The sequence below is a fragment of the Heptranchias perlo genome, chromosome 21, assembly GCF_035084215.1.
Source record: "Heptranchias perlo isolate sHepPer1 chromosome 21, sHepPer1.hap1, whole genome shotgun sequence".
Taxonomy (NCBI): domain Eukaryota; kingdom Metazoa; phylum Chordata; class Chondrichthyes; order Hexanchiformes; family Hexanchidae; genus Heptranchias; species Heptranchias perlo.
This window is the reverse complement of record NC_090345.1, coordinates 30,344,037-30,360,157: the sequence shown is the minus strand read 5'-3', so window position 1 is coordinate 30,360,157 and position 16,121 is coordinate 30,344,037. Positions and strand designations below refer to the sequence as shown.

Below are 16,121 nucleotides of genomic sequence, written 5' to 3'. Positions count from 1 at the left end.
GGTTGCGAATGGTCTGGTTCAGCCTCGGGCAGTGGCCAGGGAGAGGGATGGAGTCAGTGGCTAGGGAACGGAGTTTGGGGCCGGGACCGACTTCCCAATATTTAGTTGGATGTCGGACAAGCAGCGTGACAAATCAAAGGCAGTGGAGGGGCCAAGAGAGGTGGTGATAAGGTAGAGTTGGGTGTCGTCAGTGTACATGTGGAACCTGGTGTGTTTGCGGATGATGTCACCTGAGAGCAGCATGCAGATGAGAAATATCAGGGGGCCAAGGGTAGATCCTTTCGGGAATCCAGAGGTAACAGTGCGGGAATGGGAGGAGAAGCCATTGCAAGTGATTCTCTAGCTACAACTGGCTAGGTAGGAATGGAACCAGGCGAGGACAGTGTCACCCAGCTGGACGACGGAGGAGAGGCATTGGAGGAGGATGGTGTGGTCAACCATGTCAAAGGCTACAGACAGGTCGAGAAGGATGAGGAGGGATAGTTTACATGGTCACAGTCACATAGGATGTGATTTGTGACTTTCATACGGGCTGTTTCAATGCTGTGGCAGATGCAGAAACCTGTTTGGAGGAATTCAAACATGGAGTTGCAGGGAAGATGGGCACGGATTTGGGAGGCGACAGCACGTTCAAGGTCTTTGGAGAGGACAGGGGGGTTGGAGATGAGGTGGTAGTTAGCAAGGCAGAGGGGTCAAGAATGCTTTTTTTGAGGGGATGATGATGGCTAATTTGAAGGGGAGAGGGACAGTACCTGAGGAGAGCGAATTGTTAACAATATGCTAAAAATAGGGCCCAGGAAGGGAAGTTAGGCGGTCAGCAGTTTGATGAGAATAGGGTCGAGGGAGGAGGAGGTGGGTCTCAGGAACAAAATGAGCTCAGTGAGGGCTTGAGGGGAGATAGGAGATAATCTAGAGAAAGATGCAAGTTCAGGGCTAGGGCAGGAGGAACCTTAGCATAAGTTTAGTTTGGTCGGCTTGGGGAAGGGAGGCAAGCGGCCAAGGCAGCTGAATGGATGGTCTCAATCTTAGTGACAAAGAAGTCCATGAGCTCCTCACACTTGTTGTTGGTGAGGGGAGAGGGGGTTTAAGAAGATGGTTTGTAGTGAAGAGAAGCCGGGAGTTATCTTTGTGTTCCAGGATGATCCTGGAATAGTGAGCAGGTTTGGCAGAGGAGAGCAGGACCCGATAGTGCTTTGTGTGGTGCAGCCAGATCTGGCGATGAATGGCTAAACCAGTTGTCCACCATTCGTCTGCATCTCTTGGACTTAAGGGAGGGGATATGAGGGCCCTATTGGGGGAATGGCCAGAGAGAGAGAGAATAATGGTTTTAATGGAGGCAAGGGCATCAAAGGTAGAGGTGATTGAGCAGATTGGTAGATGTAGAAATGTTGTGGTGAATGGAGAGCCAAAGGTTAGACAGTTGGAAATTTGAAAGTGTCAGTCGTTATTGATCTGTAGCCCCGCCCCCGATCTGTAGCCCCGCCCCCTGATCTGCAGCCCCCTGATCTGTAGCCGCGCCCCCTGATCTGCAGCCCCCCCCCCGATCTGCAGCCCCCCCTGATCTGTAGCCCCGCCCCCTGATCTGCAGCCCCGCCCCTGATCTGTAGCCCCGCCCCCTGATCTGCAGCCCCCTGATCTGTAGCCCCGCCCCCTGATCTGCAGCCCCCCTGATCTGTAGCCCCGCCCCCTGATCTGCAGCCCCGCCCCTGATCTGTAGCCCCGCCCCTTGATCTGCAGCCCTCCCCCTCCCCCGGGAGCGCTCGGCCCAGTTCGGCCGATTGCCTCCACTTGCTCCCGATTGGCCGCCGCTCCACGGAGCACTGATGTAACTTTTGTTTACGTCCGCAGGTTGAAGCTCGCGGGCCGGAGAGTCGGAGCCGGAGCCGGATTCGGAGCGGAGTCGGACCCGGACCCGGACCCGGAGCGGGAACCTGAGTCAGACCAGAGCGGGGTCGAGCGATTCGCAGCCGGCACCATGAGCGAACGGCAGAGCAATCAGGACGAGAGCCTGCAGGGTAGGTGCGACCGAGACGGTGGGCCGGGGCGATGGTAATGGTGACGGCGGGGGCGGGGGTGGGGATGGGGGTGATGGTGATGGAGGCGGTGGGGGTGACGGTGATGGTGACGACGGAGGGGTGGGGGTGATGGTGGAGGCGGGGGTGATGGTGGAGGCGGGGGTGATGGTGGAGGCGGGGGTGATGGTGGGGTGACGGAGGGGTGGGGGTGATGGTGGAGGCGGGGGTGATGGTGGGGTGACGGAGGGGTGGGGGTGATGGTGGAGGCGGGGGTGATGGTGGGGTGACGGAGGGGTGGGGGTGATGGTGGAGGCGGGGGTGATGGTGGGGTGACGGAGGGGTGGGGGTGATGGTGGAGGCGGGGGTGATGGTGGGGTGACGGAGGGGTGGGGGTGATGGTGGAGGCGGGGGTGATGGTGGGGTGACGGAGGGGTGGGGGTGATGGTGGAGGCGGGGGTATGGTGATGGAGGGGTGTTGGGCGGTCGATCAGTTCTCTCCCTCTCCCCTGTACCCGGGCTGATCTCTCCCTCCGCCCGAGAAATTGTTTTCGTTGCTGACCCTTGTTGATTGCCCCTGGTGCTGTCAGGTCTTTATTTCTCTGCGGGTTTATCGATCCCTCGGTTTGATAATCTGTGAGTCTATTGATTTGTGGGGTCGTTAATCTGCGGGTTTATCGAATCCTGGGTTGTTGATCCCTGGGTTTAATATCAGTAAACCTCTCCCCTGCTCTTTATATTATCATTGCCATGGTGAGTTTTTGACGGATGACAACAGTGCTGCTGAATGTAAACAGCCATCACCAGGGCAGACCCCAGCTACAGTTACACTTTTTTTTCCCTTTTCACGTGTACACTGTGTGCTGCAAACATATTAGCCAATTACTGGCTGTGATGAATCCTGATAATGGAATAGGTTAAGTATGCATATTCCTTGTGAACCTTTATTGTGGATCTCTTTTCTGTCACAAATAGACTTTAACTGTTCAACGAGATATGGTGCTTATTTATTTTTATGCACAGCTGTTATGATTTTCCCCCTTTATTGGGATGACTGTTCCATTGTTAGTTGATGTGCATTACAGTGCATTTAAATATGACAGCCTGCCTGTCTCACTGCTGGATAAAACAAGAACAGCAAAGATCAAAGTATTCCTCTGCTTTCCATGCCTCTTCCAGGTACAGTGGCCTAGATTTGCTGCCCTACTCTCCCATGATTAGGGCAAAGCACTACCTAATTCTGCTTACCAAGGATATGCACTCCTGATCCCAGATTATCTGCCAGCTTCACGATTATTAGTGCTTTGGAGGTAGGCTTCCCAATCTCTGACCGAGTTGTTCCAGACTGGGGACAAAATCTTGCTCTGACAGGCTTCTAAAGCCTGCTGCAGCATGAGAATGCAGGCAGCCTTCATGCTGCCTGAAAAAAAAACTTTTAAAAAAGAATTTATTTCTGGTCTTTGTCCTGTTCAAGATCACGCTCTGTGAGTTCTTGTATAGACTGTGGCTGCCAAAGAAATGCCAATCTGAATGAGCAACACATGGAGTTTGTTCCCTTTTGTGGTCTCGCTCTACTCAGCAATTTCCTCAGGCTTTACGTTGCACCCTCCTCCACCCCATGCTTCTTGGACAGTAAGGAAAGAGGCACCAGCTTCCCAGCATCATCCAAACATCACTACAAACATCAAGCTGTATCTTTGCTGCTTGCACTCAGTGGCCACTGCACCTTGATCCAGCCTGCAGCCACCTGGTAGGAGGTGACGTCAACCTTGGTGTGTACCAACCTTGCTGCCCAGTTGTGCTTGTTTCTTGCACCGTGATTCATTCTTGATATGTTAAATATATGCATTTGTGATTGCCGTGTGACCTTATGTGGGCAGTGATTTGAAGCAGGCATGCAAGCCTTGCAGATGACAATAGAAACAAAGCAAATAGAATATGATTCCTTGCATAGTGATGTTTGGTATCTATTTCTGATTTTGTATCAGATGATCGATAATACTGGTAGTACTGCTGGAGTTATATTACACCTAAAGAGTAATTTTAGAAAATTACACACCCTGTATGGAGGCTCACCTACCAGGAGCACTTATTGGGGATTTTGTCCTTCCTCCTCTCTCAAGATTTTCCATCATTAATTTTAATGCGTAAATGCAGTCCCGTTGGGTGAGGCTCAACACCAGGAGCCCAATTTTGTAAAATCACCTCTAGTGCAAACTCAGACTAATTTGAGAGGTTCTTAGGGAAGATTGCATACCACTTGGCTTTTAAGCACTCAGTCAAACTGTTACTTTCGCATTGATACACACTTGAAACTACTTTGTATCAAATTGACATGAAAATGACACAATACCTACAGTCTGAGATCATCGCCTGAGGATCAAACTGGTGTGTCTACGTGTGCACTCATCTATTATTTTAATAGGATTAAATTCCTAAAACTATCATTTTCTTGTGAGGTTTCAGAAATAAGCTGTTTACTTTTACTTTTGTACTTTTCCCTGCTATCTGCCCCAGTTTAAGATCATGTTTATGGCCTTACACTGCAACATTAACACGTGAAGCAGCATGTTTATTCCTTCATCTGCTAAACACTGGCTAGTTTAGCCACCTATGGGTATATTTGATTTGTATAGTTTTGTTTAGTTAAATAAAAAGATTTGTTTTGTTTGACATTGATATGCATGTAGTATGGAACTCACTTTTTATTTATAATATTGTTCTAAGGGATGTGCTCTGTTTTTCTGCATGTGCAAAACGGCCAGTGCTGTAGATTGATGTATATTTGTTGATAAGTGGGTATGCAGTACAGTTTGGATGTATTTGCTTGTGCGACTGCCAGAAGGGAAGAGTGTACACTTGAGTCCTCCTGTATACAATTCTGACTTTTCCCTCTAAAACCTCCATAAAATTGGAATTGCAATCAAGCAAGATTGTCTGTCCTGGTGTGGTCATTCTGCCTTCCTTTTCTTAACTTGAATCTGCTTTCTGTTATCTTGCCTAGTAGGCTGAGCAGTTCCTTAATTTAAACAGTTGGGTGCTTGCAAATGGAGGGGTGAATAATGTCCATCTGATTTCACTTCAACCATGCCTTGCCCACTGATCTTTCAGCGCCAGAATGATGAGCTCTTTGGGCTGGACTGTCACACAGTCTCGGCTAGGGAAAGATGGTTGTTGGGATGAAGGATAATGATGTAGAAGATACATATATCCTGCCGCTTATACCATACAATGGGTATAATCAGAAACAAATATAAACAATTCACCTTGAAGTTTAGATTAGGGCATTAAATAGAATAAAAGTGAGGCAGGCCTACCATACCTCGCCCCCAGTTGCGCACATGAGGAATTCCCACAATTTTCTAATAGACAGAAAATTGAGGGGAGTGTGGCCACACTTTCCCATATGTGCTACTGGTAGTTGAGGCTCTGCACCGGGAGCGCACTTTTGGAAAATCGGCCTGATTTTTTTTTAAAAGGTGAAACAAAATTGTCATTGGCTTTACCAACTATTTTAATGGATTATTTTAAGACATCTGTTCATTGATGGCAGCTTGGTTTCTAGGAGAACTTTTATTGCTTCGGATTTTTTTATAGAGTGCACAAGAAAAGGAAACAACTGTTAGAGTGACATATTCAGTGAGGTGCACTGGGTCCATATAAGGAATTGAAATAGCCCTTTAGTAATTGTGTGTGACAGGCTTAACATAATTATAGTTCGCATTGGGGTGAGGGCAGGGGAAGGGAGAGCCTGATTAGAGAGAATACATCTTACACAACCCATATAGCCTGTTAAATTACTGACATCAACATGTCTGGGCGCGTTAAGTGGAAAAATTTCAAACTATAATCTAGAAAATATATGGTTCCTGTATCAAGGAGTGCAGATAGGCAAAGCAGTGTGACGGCTGCTTTATTTTAGATGAGGGGCCTGTGTACATATAAAGTTAATGATTACACTGTATTTGTAGAGCAGTTTTTTTTTAAAGTCCAGAAAAGAGCAGGTGTCTTTCATCTCTATTGCTCAAAAGAAAGGACATTACACCCTCTTCTGCATTATCACCTACGTCTATGTATATATATGTACATATATTTTTTTATATATATTTACCCTGATGTGCACCTAACCCATTTCCCTAGACCTCCTCATTTCAGAACAGCTGCAAAGATGTAGGTGATAATGAATCTGCCGTATCTGTTATTGTCCTGGGCACTGGCTGGTGACCTGGGTCAGAATGTAGTTTGCTCAGCCTACCCAGATTCAAAATGCTGAAGCTAATTGTGTAGCAGAGATTTTGTTTTAGAAGTTTGGGGGTGGTAAAGTTACGATACCGGCCCTGTAAATGCAAGGTGTTCTGTATAACATTATTGAGTACAATGGGCCTATACTCTCTGGAGTTTAGAAGAATGAGAAGTGATCTCATTGAAACATATAAGATTCTGAGGGGGCTTGACAGGGTAGATGCTGAGAGGTTGCTTCCCCTGGCTGGAGAGTCTGGAACTAGGGGGAATAGTCTCGGGGTAAGGGGTCGACCATCTAGGATTGTAATGAGGAGGAATTTCTTCACTCAGAGGGTTGTGAATCCTTGGAATTTTCTACCCCGGAGGGATGTGGATGCTGAGTCATTGAGTACATTCAAGACTGAGATAGATAGATTTTTGGACTCCAGGGGAAGGAAGGGATATGGGGATCGAGCGGGAAAGTGGAGTTGAGGTCGAAGATTGGTCATGATCTTATCGAATGGCGGAGCAGGCTCGAGGGGCCATGTGGCCTATTCCTGCTTCTATTTCTTACATTTAGAAATACTTTTATTTCAGCTGCACTGCATCCCAGTGCTGTGAGGAGACCTAGCAGTTTATTGTCTTGTAACTTGCACCATAACCATTGGAGTGTTTTACATTACAAATATGTTTGATGAAAGTGAAAATAAATACAAAATCCTTTTATAGCTCCAGTGGTTAACCTTAGAAATCCTTCAAAGATAACCAAGCTACATTTATAATGAAAAGCTCCATCACTGAATCAAGTTACCCAGCTGTTATTATGAAATTGCTACCTTACAGAAAATCTGACTACTAGTTTTCTATTCCTTAGCACAAAAGAAGCAGTGAAATGTGCCTCACTAGTTATAAAAGTTGACATTTTTATAATGGGATAAGCCTATCTCCTGTCACACAGTATTTAGTTGCAGGCCTCTTCAGTAGGTACTGCTGTGATGCTCCGGTCTGCCCGCCATATTATTTATTTAATTCTGTGGCTCTGATATTATTTGTTTAATTCCCAGCTCCGATATTATTTTTAATCCTGCAGTTTTGATATTATCTATTTAATTCATGTCCCTGATTTTATTTAATTTCTCTCTGCGATATTATTTAATTTCTGGCCACAGTAATATTTATTTAATTCCTGGTCACGATAGTATTTATTTAATTCCTTGCCCCAATATTATTTAATTCCTTTGTTCCGATATTTTTTTATTTAATTCCTTGCCCCCAATACTATTTATATTATTCTTATCCTCTGCTATTATTTATTTCATTTATGACTTGATATTATTTATTTTATTCATTGACTCCAATATTATTCGAATCACAGATTCTTTGATATATCTACTGACCCGCCTGCTTAACTCTTGATATTATTTACTTAATTAACTAATTACGTTGTTGCAAATCATTGTATCCTTTTGCTCACCTCAGCAACGCCTTGGACGAATTATATATAAAAGGTCTTTTGTATAATACTTCCTATAAGTGTCACACTTACTTCTGCATACATCAGACATATCTCCTCTGACTATCTCTAAGCAATGCCACAGGAGATCAGCTAAATATATGTGTTATATATAAAAGTTATATTAAATTTAATATCATAAAAACTTTATCCATGCATGCACTTCTTATCCATCACATCTCAGACATCATACACTGTCTGATGCAAATTTCTGTTTCAAGTCTAAAATTACATCGAAACTGCAGCACAGAAACAGGCCTTTCAGCCCAACTGGTCTGTGCCGGCATTTATGCTGCACACGAGCCTCCTCCCTCCCTCTTTCATCTAGCCCTATCAGGATACCCTTCTATTCCTTTCTCCCTCATGTGCTTATCTAGCTTCCCCTAAAATGCATCTATGTTATTTGCCTCAACTATTCCTTGTGGTAGCACATTCCACATTCTTACCACTCTCTGGGTAAAGAAGTTTCTCCTGAATTCCCTATTGGATTTATTAGCAACTATTATACATTTATGACCTCTATTTTGAACTTCCCCCACAAGTGGAAACATTTTCTCTACGTCTACCCTATCAAACCCTTTCATTATCTTAAAGACCTCAGGTCATCACCCCTCAGCCTTCTCTTTTCTAGAGAAAAGATTCCCAGCCTGATAAGGATATCCTCTTGTTTCTGGTATCATCCTTGTGCATCTTTTTTGCACCCTCTTCAATGCCTCTATATCCTTTCTATAATATGGAGACCAGAACTGTGCACAACACTCCAAGTGTGGTCTAACCAAGGTTCTATACAAGTTTGACATAACTTCTTTGCTTTTCATTTCTAGCTCTCTAGAAATGAACTCTAGTGCTTGATTTGGCTTTTTCATGGTCTTATTAACCTGTGTTGCTACTTTTAGTGATTTGTGTATCTGTACCCCTGGATCCCTTTGCTCCTCTATTCTGTTTAGACTTATTATCTAGCAGTATGTGTCCTCCTTATTCTTCCTATCAAAATGCACCACCTCACACTTATCTATATTGAAATTCATTTGCCTAGTACATGCCCATTCTGCAAGTTTATTAGTGTCCTCTTGCATTTTGATGCATTCTTCCTTTGTACCAACTACACCCCCAAATTTGGTGCCATCTGCAAATTTTGAAATTGTACTTCTGATTCCCGAATCTAAATTGGTAATGTAAATTGTGAACAACAATGGTCCCAGCACCGATCTCTGTGGAACACCACTTCCCATCTTTTGCCACTCTGAGTAGCTACTCTTAACCCCTACTCTCTGTTTTCCGTTTTGTAGCCAAGTTGCTTTCCAGTCTGCTACCTGTCCCCTGACTCCACCTTAACCATGAGTCTACAATAACAGTCTAAAGTAATAAAGACAGTCATTTGGAACGTACAAACAGACTTTAAAGCAACAAAACATAGCGGAGCCATAAAGTCTAATGGGAAACTGTCGTGATGTCTGAACTGTGACAGATAAATAAAAATTGTGCATTCAGCCATCAGACTTCAGTCATCACATATCAAAGTGTCAAAATGTATATAAAAAAGAGAGAAGCAGTTATTTCATGCTGGTTTCTTCTGACCTGGCCCCAAAATTTACAAGCTTCTGCCTATCTGCAATGTCCATCACCAAAAATTAACCTCTGATTGACCAATTGATCTCTAATTTGTTGCCTTAAAGGAATAGAGCAGGTTAAACAGACTACCTGTAATACATTGTGTGTTACACGGCATAATATTGCTGTTATGAACTAATATATTATCCAACTTCCCAGGAGAAAAACCACCAGAGAACTGAAGTGTTATTTAGTAGCTTAATAGTGCCAGAGTGTCACCATGGGTGCCCCATATAACTCCATCTCAGAGGTGCCATAGTGGAGGTGGTGTTATGCAACATTCTCGTGTTTTCCGGGGGGAATATGGATGTTTGAATGGGTTTTGTGTCGTTTTCTTCAATATTTTATACACATTTTACAACTCCAGCAGTTAGTTGATTAGATTTCTAATTTATCTTAGCCAGCATGCAAACTTTTTTTTTGTCAACAGTATGTTTTATTTAATCTGACCACTAAAATGTTTGTTTAAGCACTTAAAACTTCTAATTGAATCTAAATTTATCTAACTAGAACTGTACCCGATAGCGTACATGATGCAAACTGCTTCAGCCTGTGCAAGGAGGTACCATTCTGGTTTGTTTAAATAAAGGGAGCAGATTTTCCTTTTCCTGCGCCGGGCATGTTGGATCACCTGGGTGCAGCACACAGAGAATAAATAGGCAGGGAGAATCTCATCTGCAAAAGGAAGCCTTCTCAAATTTCTATCCTTTTAAACTAAGACTGAAAAATTGGGCAGACTCCCTATTGGGGGTGTGATCCTTCAGCCCAATTTTCCTCTATGCACTACACCCAGGTGATTCAATATATGCCCAGGCACAGGAACAGGAAACTCTTTTCCAAGCTTGTCCTCCAATAACTGATTTAATAAGCTAATGTTACGTGGTTTCATCATTGTTTTCAAACCCCTCCATGGTCTCGCCCCTCCCTATCTCTATAACCTCCTCCAGCCCTACAATCCTCCGAGATCTCTGTGCTCCTCCAGTTCTAGCCTCTTGCGCATCCCCGATTTTCATCACTCCACCATTGGAGGCCCTAAGCTTTGAAATTCTCTCCCAAAACCTCTCCAGTCCTCTCTCCTCCTTTAAGCCACTCCTTAAAACCTACCTCTTTGACCAAACTTTTGGTCACCTTTCCCACTATCTCCTTTTGTGGCTCGGTATCAAATTTTGTTTGACAACGCTCCTGCGAAGCGCCTTGGGACATTTTACTACAAATGCAAGTTGTTGTTGACCAGTGATAACAGACGACATTAATCAGTAAATGGATGGTAACATTACCCACGTATTCACAAGTGTTTATAACTAGTAACAAAAGCAAAATACTGTGGATGCTGGAAATCTGAAATAAAAACAAAAAGTGCTAGAAACACTCAGCAGGTCAGGTAACATGTGTGGAGAGAGAAATAGGGTTAACATTTCAGGTCGATTACCTTTCATCAGAACTGGAAGAAGCTGGCAATGAGCAGCTTTTAAGCAAATAGAGACAGGGAAAAGGGGGACATTGAAAGAACAAAAGGGAAAGGTCTGTGATAGGGTGAGGGGTAGGAGTGATTGGCCATCAAAAAAGCAATGTTGTTACATTAAGAGTGGTCGTTAAATCTCATGATTTGATTTTTACATAACATTCACCTGGTATCACTATCACTAAAACATTGCAGTTGTAACATCAGTTAAAAATAATTGTGACATAAAATAATATCAGATGAATAAATTGTGATTTCTGGTCAGAGGAGAGTGGCTAGTAGTTTATGTGCATTAGACAATTCTGAAGGAGCCTGCTATTGCAGCCAGGACTGTGCGTTTTGACCTTGGGCTGTTGTTCGGATGCACAGTGCAATCACAGGCTCTTCTGCCCAGTGAGCGTATTAGGCATGTAATGGCATTCTGAAGAGGAACAAATGTAGCATCAGTCTTTATTTCCACACTTTGATGTTTATAAATATCATAAAAATGACACTGACATCAGCTGGCTAAGCTGTGATTGGGAGGTTTGTAGTAAATAAGCACCGAACTCTGGTTCCCATGTGACTGTCAGATGGGTTTGACCAGGGTACGTACCAGGAAGCACAAAGTGCTTACAAAACAAGAGGTGGTTGTGTGTCAGCTGGTAAAGGCTGCTTTTCCATTGAATTCAGTTAAGGGAAGAACCAGTTTTCTGAAAAATAGTATAAATTTATCAGGAATGCTGAGCACAATGTTTTTTTTGTTCAGCAATTTTTTCATGTATTTCTAATTAGCGAGGAATTTTTCAAGAATGTTTTCTTACTGGTAGTACTTTAATTTGAAGCCATTTAGCAGATTGTTGGAACAGCAGAATCCCTAAAACACTGTATATTCGTGATGCTATTTAAGTAATATCTGCCCAAGAGCCCACCTGGGAGTGTCTGGAGAATAGCTGTGGCAGTTCTAGGGCATCTGCTGCTACTGTGTAGCATGACCATGGGCCTTGGAAGATGATCAAAGTGACAGCATTTCTTTCTTTCAAAAAGCACCTCGGTGTGGAACGAGAGAACGTTGATATAAGATTAAATGTAAGAGATTTAGGACAGAGAACAAGAGAAACCTTTTTAGATGAAGGTTGTGAGGCTGTGAAGTTAATGATTGAAGCTGAGACCATATCAATATTTAAGAATAGATTAGATAGGTGGTTGAATGAAAAGGGAACAAAGGGATATGGCAGATGGCAGGTACCTCTACCTCTCCTCCTTTAAGTCAGTCCTTAAAACCTACCTCTTTGACCAAGTTTTTGATCTCCTGTCCTAATATCTCTTTATGTGGCTCAGTGTCAAATTTTGTCTGATAACGCTCCTGCGAACCGCCTTGGGACGTTTTACTACGTTAAATGCAAGTTGTTGCTGTTGTTGTACATGAGATTATGACTGCTGCTTGTGTGGAGGATAAACACCAACACCTCCGGCTGGACTGAAAAACCTGTTTCCATGGTGCAATTTCTATGTAATTCAATGGGATCATTTTAACCCTAACTATCCGGTGGAAACAAGGTGGGTGCGCAGTTTAAAAAAGTAAGCAAGTTAATTACTTGCTTGGAACTCGACCTTTTCCCGCCGTCACCAGTATTGACCTGCAGGATTCCATAGGTGGATTATATGCTCGCCTAAAGCAGGCGAGTGCCTCAGGAATTTATGTCAGTTGGGGTCCTGTTACGTCACTTCTGATGGAAAATGTCTGGAAGTGTTGGGATCTAAAGAATTTTCCGCCACATTCTGCTTGAGTTGTTCTGGAAAGTGAGCGAAACTTGAGCTGAAAACCTTGCACAGGGCTTCTTTCCTGTTTTCAATTGACATTTTTTTAGTAACTACCTCTTTTTAACAGTAGGTGGCACACTTGTTATACAGAAGAAAATATCATAACTGAGTTATGTCTTTTTCATTAAGATCGTAAAAGAGCTCATGGCAATTACTATCCCATTAGTTCAGTGATTGTAAACAGGTATTTTAATGTGGAAAATTTGTTTTGTTAAGGTTATGGTTTTAATTTTGAATCAATAGATAGACATTGCAACAAGATAATGGCAACAAAACATTTCCACTCCTTTAGTAGGAAAGTGTTTTTATGATCAATTAGCCCAAAGTGCATCACAGGCACAGAGTTTCTATTGGTCTGATAAGGGTTACACCCAAAATATGAACTTATACGAGCATACAAAAAGATGAGTAAAGACTACCAGGCTGAGCAAACCTGCCCCATCCATTCCGCACACTGTTTATCTATTCCCTAACGATGCTGCCTCCTGGGAAACTTAAAAAGTCGGAGAAGAAACCTGTGGACAGTTCAGGAAAAACACTAAGAAATTGATCTTCGATTCCTAACAGGAAAGAAAGATCTTGCATTTATACAGCAACTTTCATGTCCTTAGGATATTCCAATGTGCTTCATAACCAATTTGAAATGTAGTCACCATTGTAATGTAGGGAAATGTGGCAGCCAATTTACACACAGCAAGGTCCCACATAGAGCAATTAGATAAATGACCAGATAATCTGTTCTGGTGGCTAAGGAATAAATGTTTGTCAGGATACCAGGGACACTCTCAGCAAGCTCTGGGGAATTGGTGGTGTACCATTTATTAGAACTGAAGCATTTCCTGCATTTTCTGCTTTTCAGATTTCTGCCATCTGCAATGTTCCTGTTTATCTTACTTTCATGTGCAGGACCCAAACTGGATACAATGCTCTCAAGTGTAGAAGTACCAGAGGCTTATATAGCCATCGATGTCAACCAAAGGCGTTTTGCGCAAACAGCCAGTGTTTTAAACGGGCTGTTCACACGCTTACGTTTTGATAAGGAAATCTAACTTCCCACTCTGTGCCGAGATTGCCCTATAAGGCACCTCCTCTGACACACATACACACTGTCATGGAGTTGAGGATCCGATGCGAGCTCTGATTGATTTTTTTTACTTTCTAGGGGACATAACTTTCAACCCTTTCACAGACTCTTACTCTATTGAAAGAACCCCAGCTCACATGCTAACCAAAATGTTTTTCTCCTAAAATTTTAAGTTTGGCTCCAAGCACCACTGCTCCATTGTCCAACCGCTCCGTTGCTCAAAGCAGCACTGGGCGGAAATTTTTGCCTAACTTGTCGCTTTCCTTTTCGCTGCACCCCAAACACGATCTGAGCAGAAAGATTTGTTGGTACTCGGAGAGAGAAAAAAAGTAATCTTAGCCCAAAGGGCTCAGTCTCTCCCTCTAAGTCCTGGGCTATCTCATGGGGGTAATTTTAACCTGACCCATCCGCAGGAAAGTTGACGGGATCAAATCGACTTCAGTGGAGAGTAAAATCGGGTGGGGTGTAAAACAGGCAGCCAATTTCTTGCCGGACGGGTCAGGTTAAAATGACCCCGTGATATTGTAATAGTGTGACAAAGATGGCATTAGCAGCAGGGTGGAGAGAAGTGGGCTGCTGGAAGTTTTGGTGATGAACAGCTGAAATCGTGTCCTGGTGACAGGGAATGTGGCGCACCTGGTGGTGACATGTGACCAGTTTGGGAACACCTTCACCCGGAATGGTCTCATTAATGGAGCTCACCTAATCCGAGCTGGAGCAGGACCAGTATCACGTAGCCCCCCTCCCCCCCACCCTGAGGGTTGCATAGCCCCCCACCCCCCTCCAGTGGGGTCACGTAGTGCACCATACACTCTGAACTCAATGAACTGGTGTACTTTCTGTTAGAAGGTGTCAGTTATATCACGAATGCAGACGTTCACGATTCCTATCAAGTCTCTTGGGTGGCTGGAAGGCTGAAGTGGCATAGAAACCCAACGCAGTGGTTACCGTGACTCACCACCGACAGTGCTGTCACCCTCGTTGTTCTTGCTTGCAGATCATATAGTGCCACAACTCTGACGACAACTTGGCTGAACCTGAGTCTCTTCAGTAAGCTCTGGATAGATGTGCCTTGCATGAATCAACTTGAGCTTGTGTAGGTGATAGGCACAATGCTGAGCTTTTTGTGCTGTCAAAGCTCCCTTTCTATAGTCTCCACCAATTGCTCTACTATCTTAACCTACAATTGGTCCTATGCACCCTCTGCTGATAGCGAGTATGTGCAGCAAACAGCAGTGCTGGTTTGCAATCCTCAGTGAAATTGGTAAATACTATTCCGTACGATGAAACGTGCCTCAAGCTGATCCATGTGCCAAACACAACAATGCTGCCCGAAGTGAGAGAGGGTGATTAAGACTCCGAAGGATCTTGTGTGTGAAACAAATACTCACACACTAAAGCTTCATTCATTTGATTGTGTAGGTTCTTCATTCACAGATTTGATCCTTCATAGTTCAAATACCTGCTTTGCTCATCATTTGGACAACAAAGCCACATTTGGTACATGTCTTGGTGCACTTCTCATAGCCATCAAATTAAAGGATCAGCAAAATGCATGAATATATAGCAAGTGCATAGTTGAGGCACAATCAGTTAAATAACATTGCTTATTAAAATGCAAAACTTTGCGATTCAGTGCTTTTGCGTGGTATGTTAAGGAAGAAAACAATGATGATTGATTGTCTGACAGGATGATTTATGGTATGTGAGCTCCCAGCAGAAATTTGACATATATATTCCTTCCTGTGCTGAGCATGTATGTTTGTCCAGCAAAGAAAATAGATTAGCATCTCATCTACTCCATTTCGAGCTGCAGTTCCGTAGATTAAGCACAGAGGGCCATGGCTGACATCGGGGGCCATGTGTGTGCGAAGATCAGTTCAGAGATCCCCACATTCCGTGTGCATGCGTGTGTCAGTGTTCCTGACATTGCCATTGGAAGAGGAGTCGCAGAATACTTTTTTATATTTAAAAAAAAAATCAGTTTTTTTGCTCAGCCTGATTTGGGCCTCGAGCTGATACTTTCATAATGTCAACTTGTCGCTCCAAATTTCTGGCACCATCGACAAGCCTGGGTGATCCGCCCCACATATCGAAACGTTCCTGTGTACAGAATTTGAGATGGGACCGCCAGCAGGGCAAAGCAGTGGAGGTCCTGCCCCACTGTACTTCTGCCGCCTTTATAGGGTCCGTGGCAGTTTTAGCTTCTTTCTTTTACTTGGCACGCCATAGAAAATAGATCCCTTGAACAGCATCACATCTCGGAGTAATTGAACATAATTTCTGACTAGATGAGAATATCACGCTCTTCAGATTGTTTCCGTGTTAAAGAAATCACCAAGTTTCTAAATGAGAAACTTCAGCCAGCCCATTTGTAACATTAATAAGTTTTTTACCGCCACCCCACGCTCTCAT

The 16,121-nt window shown here is 43.7% G+C and overlaps 1 protein-coding gene across 1 annotated transcript in view; it reads left to right on the top strand.

Moving 5' to 3' along the window:
• The first annotated feature begins 1,749 nt into the window (after positions 1–1,749).
• The window catches only part of bnip3 (BCL2 interacting protein 3), a 31,806-nt gene continuing 17,434 nt past the window's right edge, over positions 1,750–16,121 (top strand). Inside the window, exon 1 of the mRNA XM_068002399.1 lies at positions 1,750–2,015. Coding sequence (XP_067858500.1) covers positions 1,976–2,015 — 40 coding nt within the window. The 5' untranslated portion in view covers positions 1,750–1,975. The remainder of the gene's footprint in view (positions 2,016–16,121) is intronic.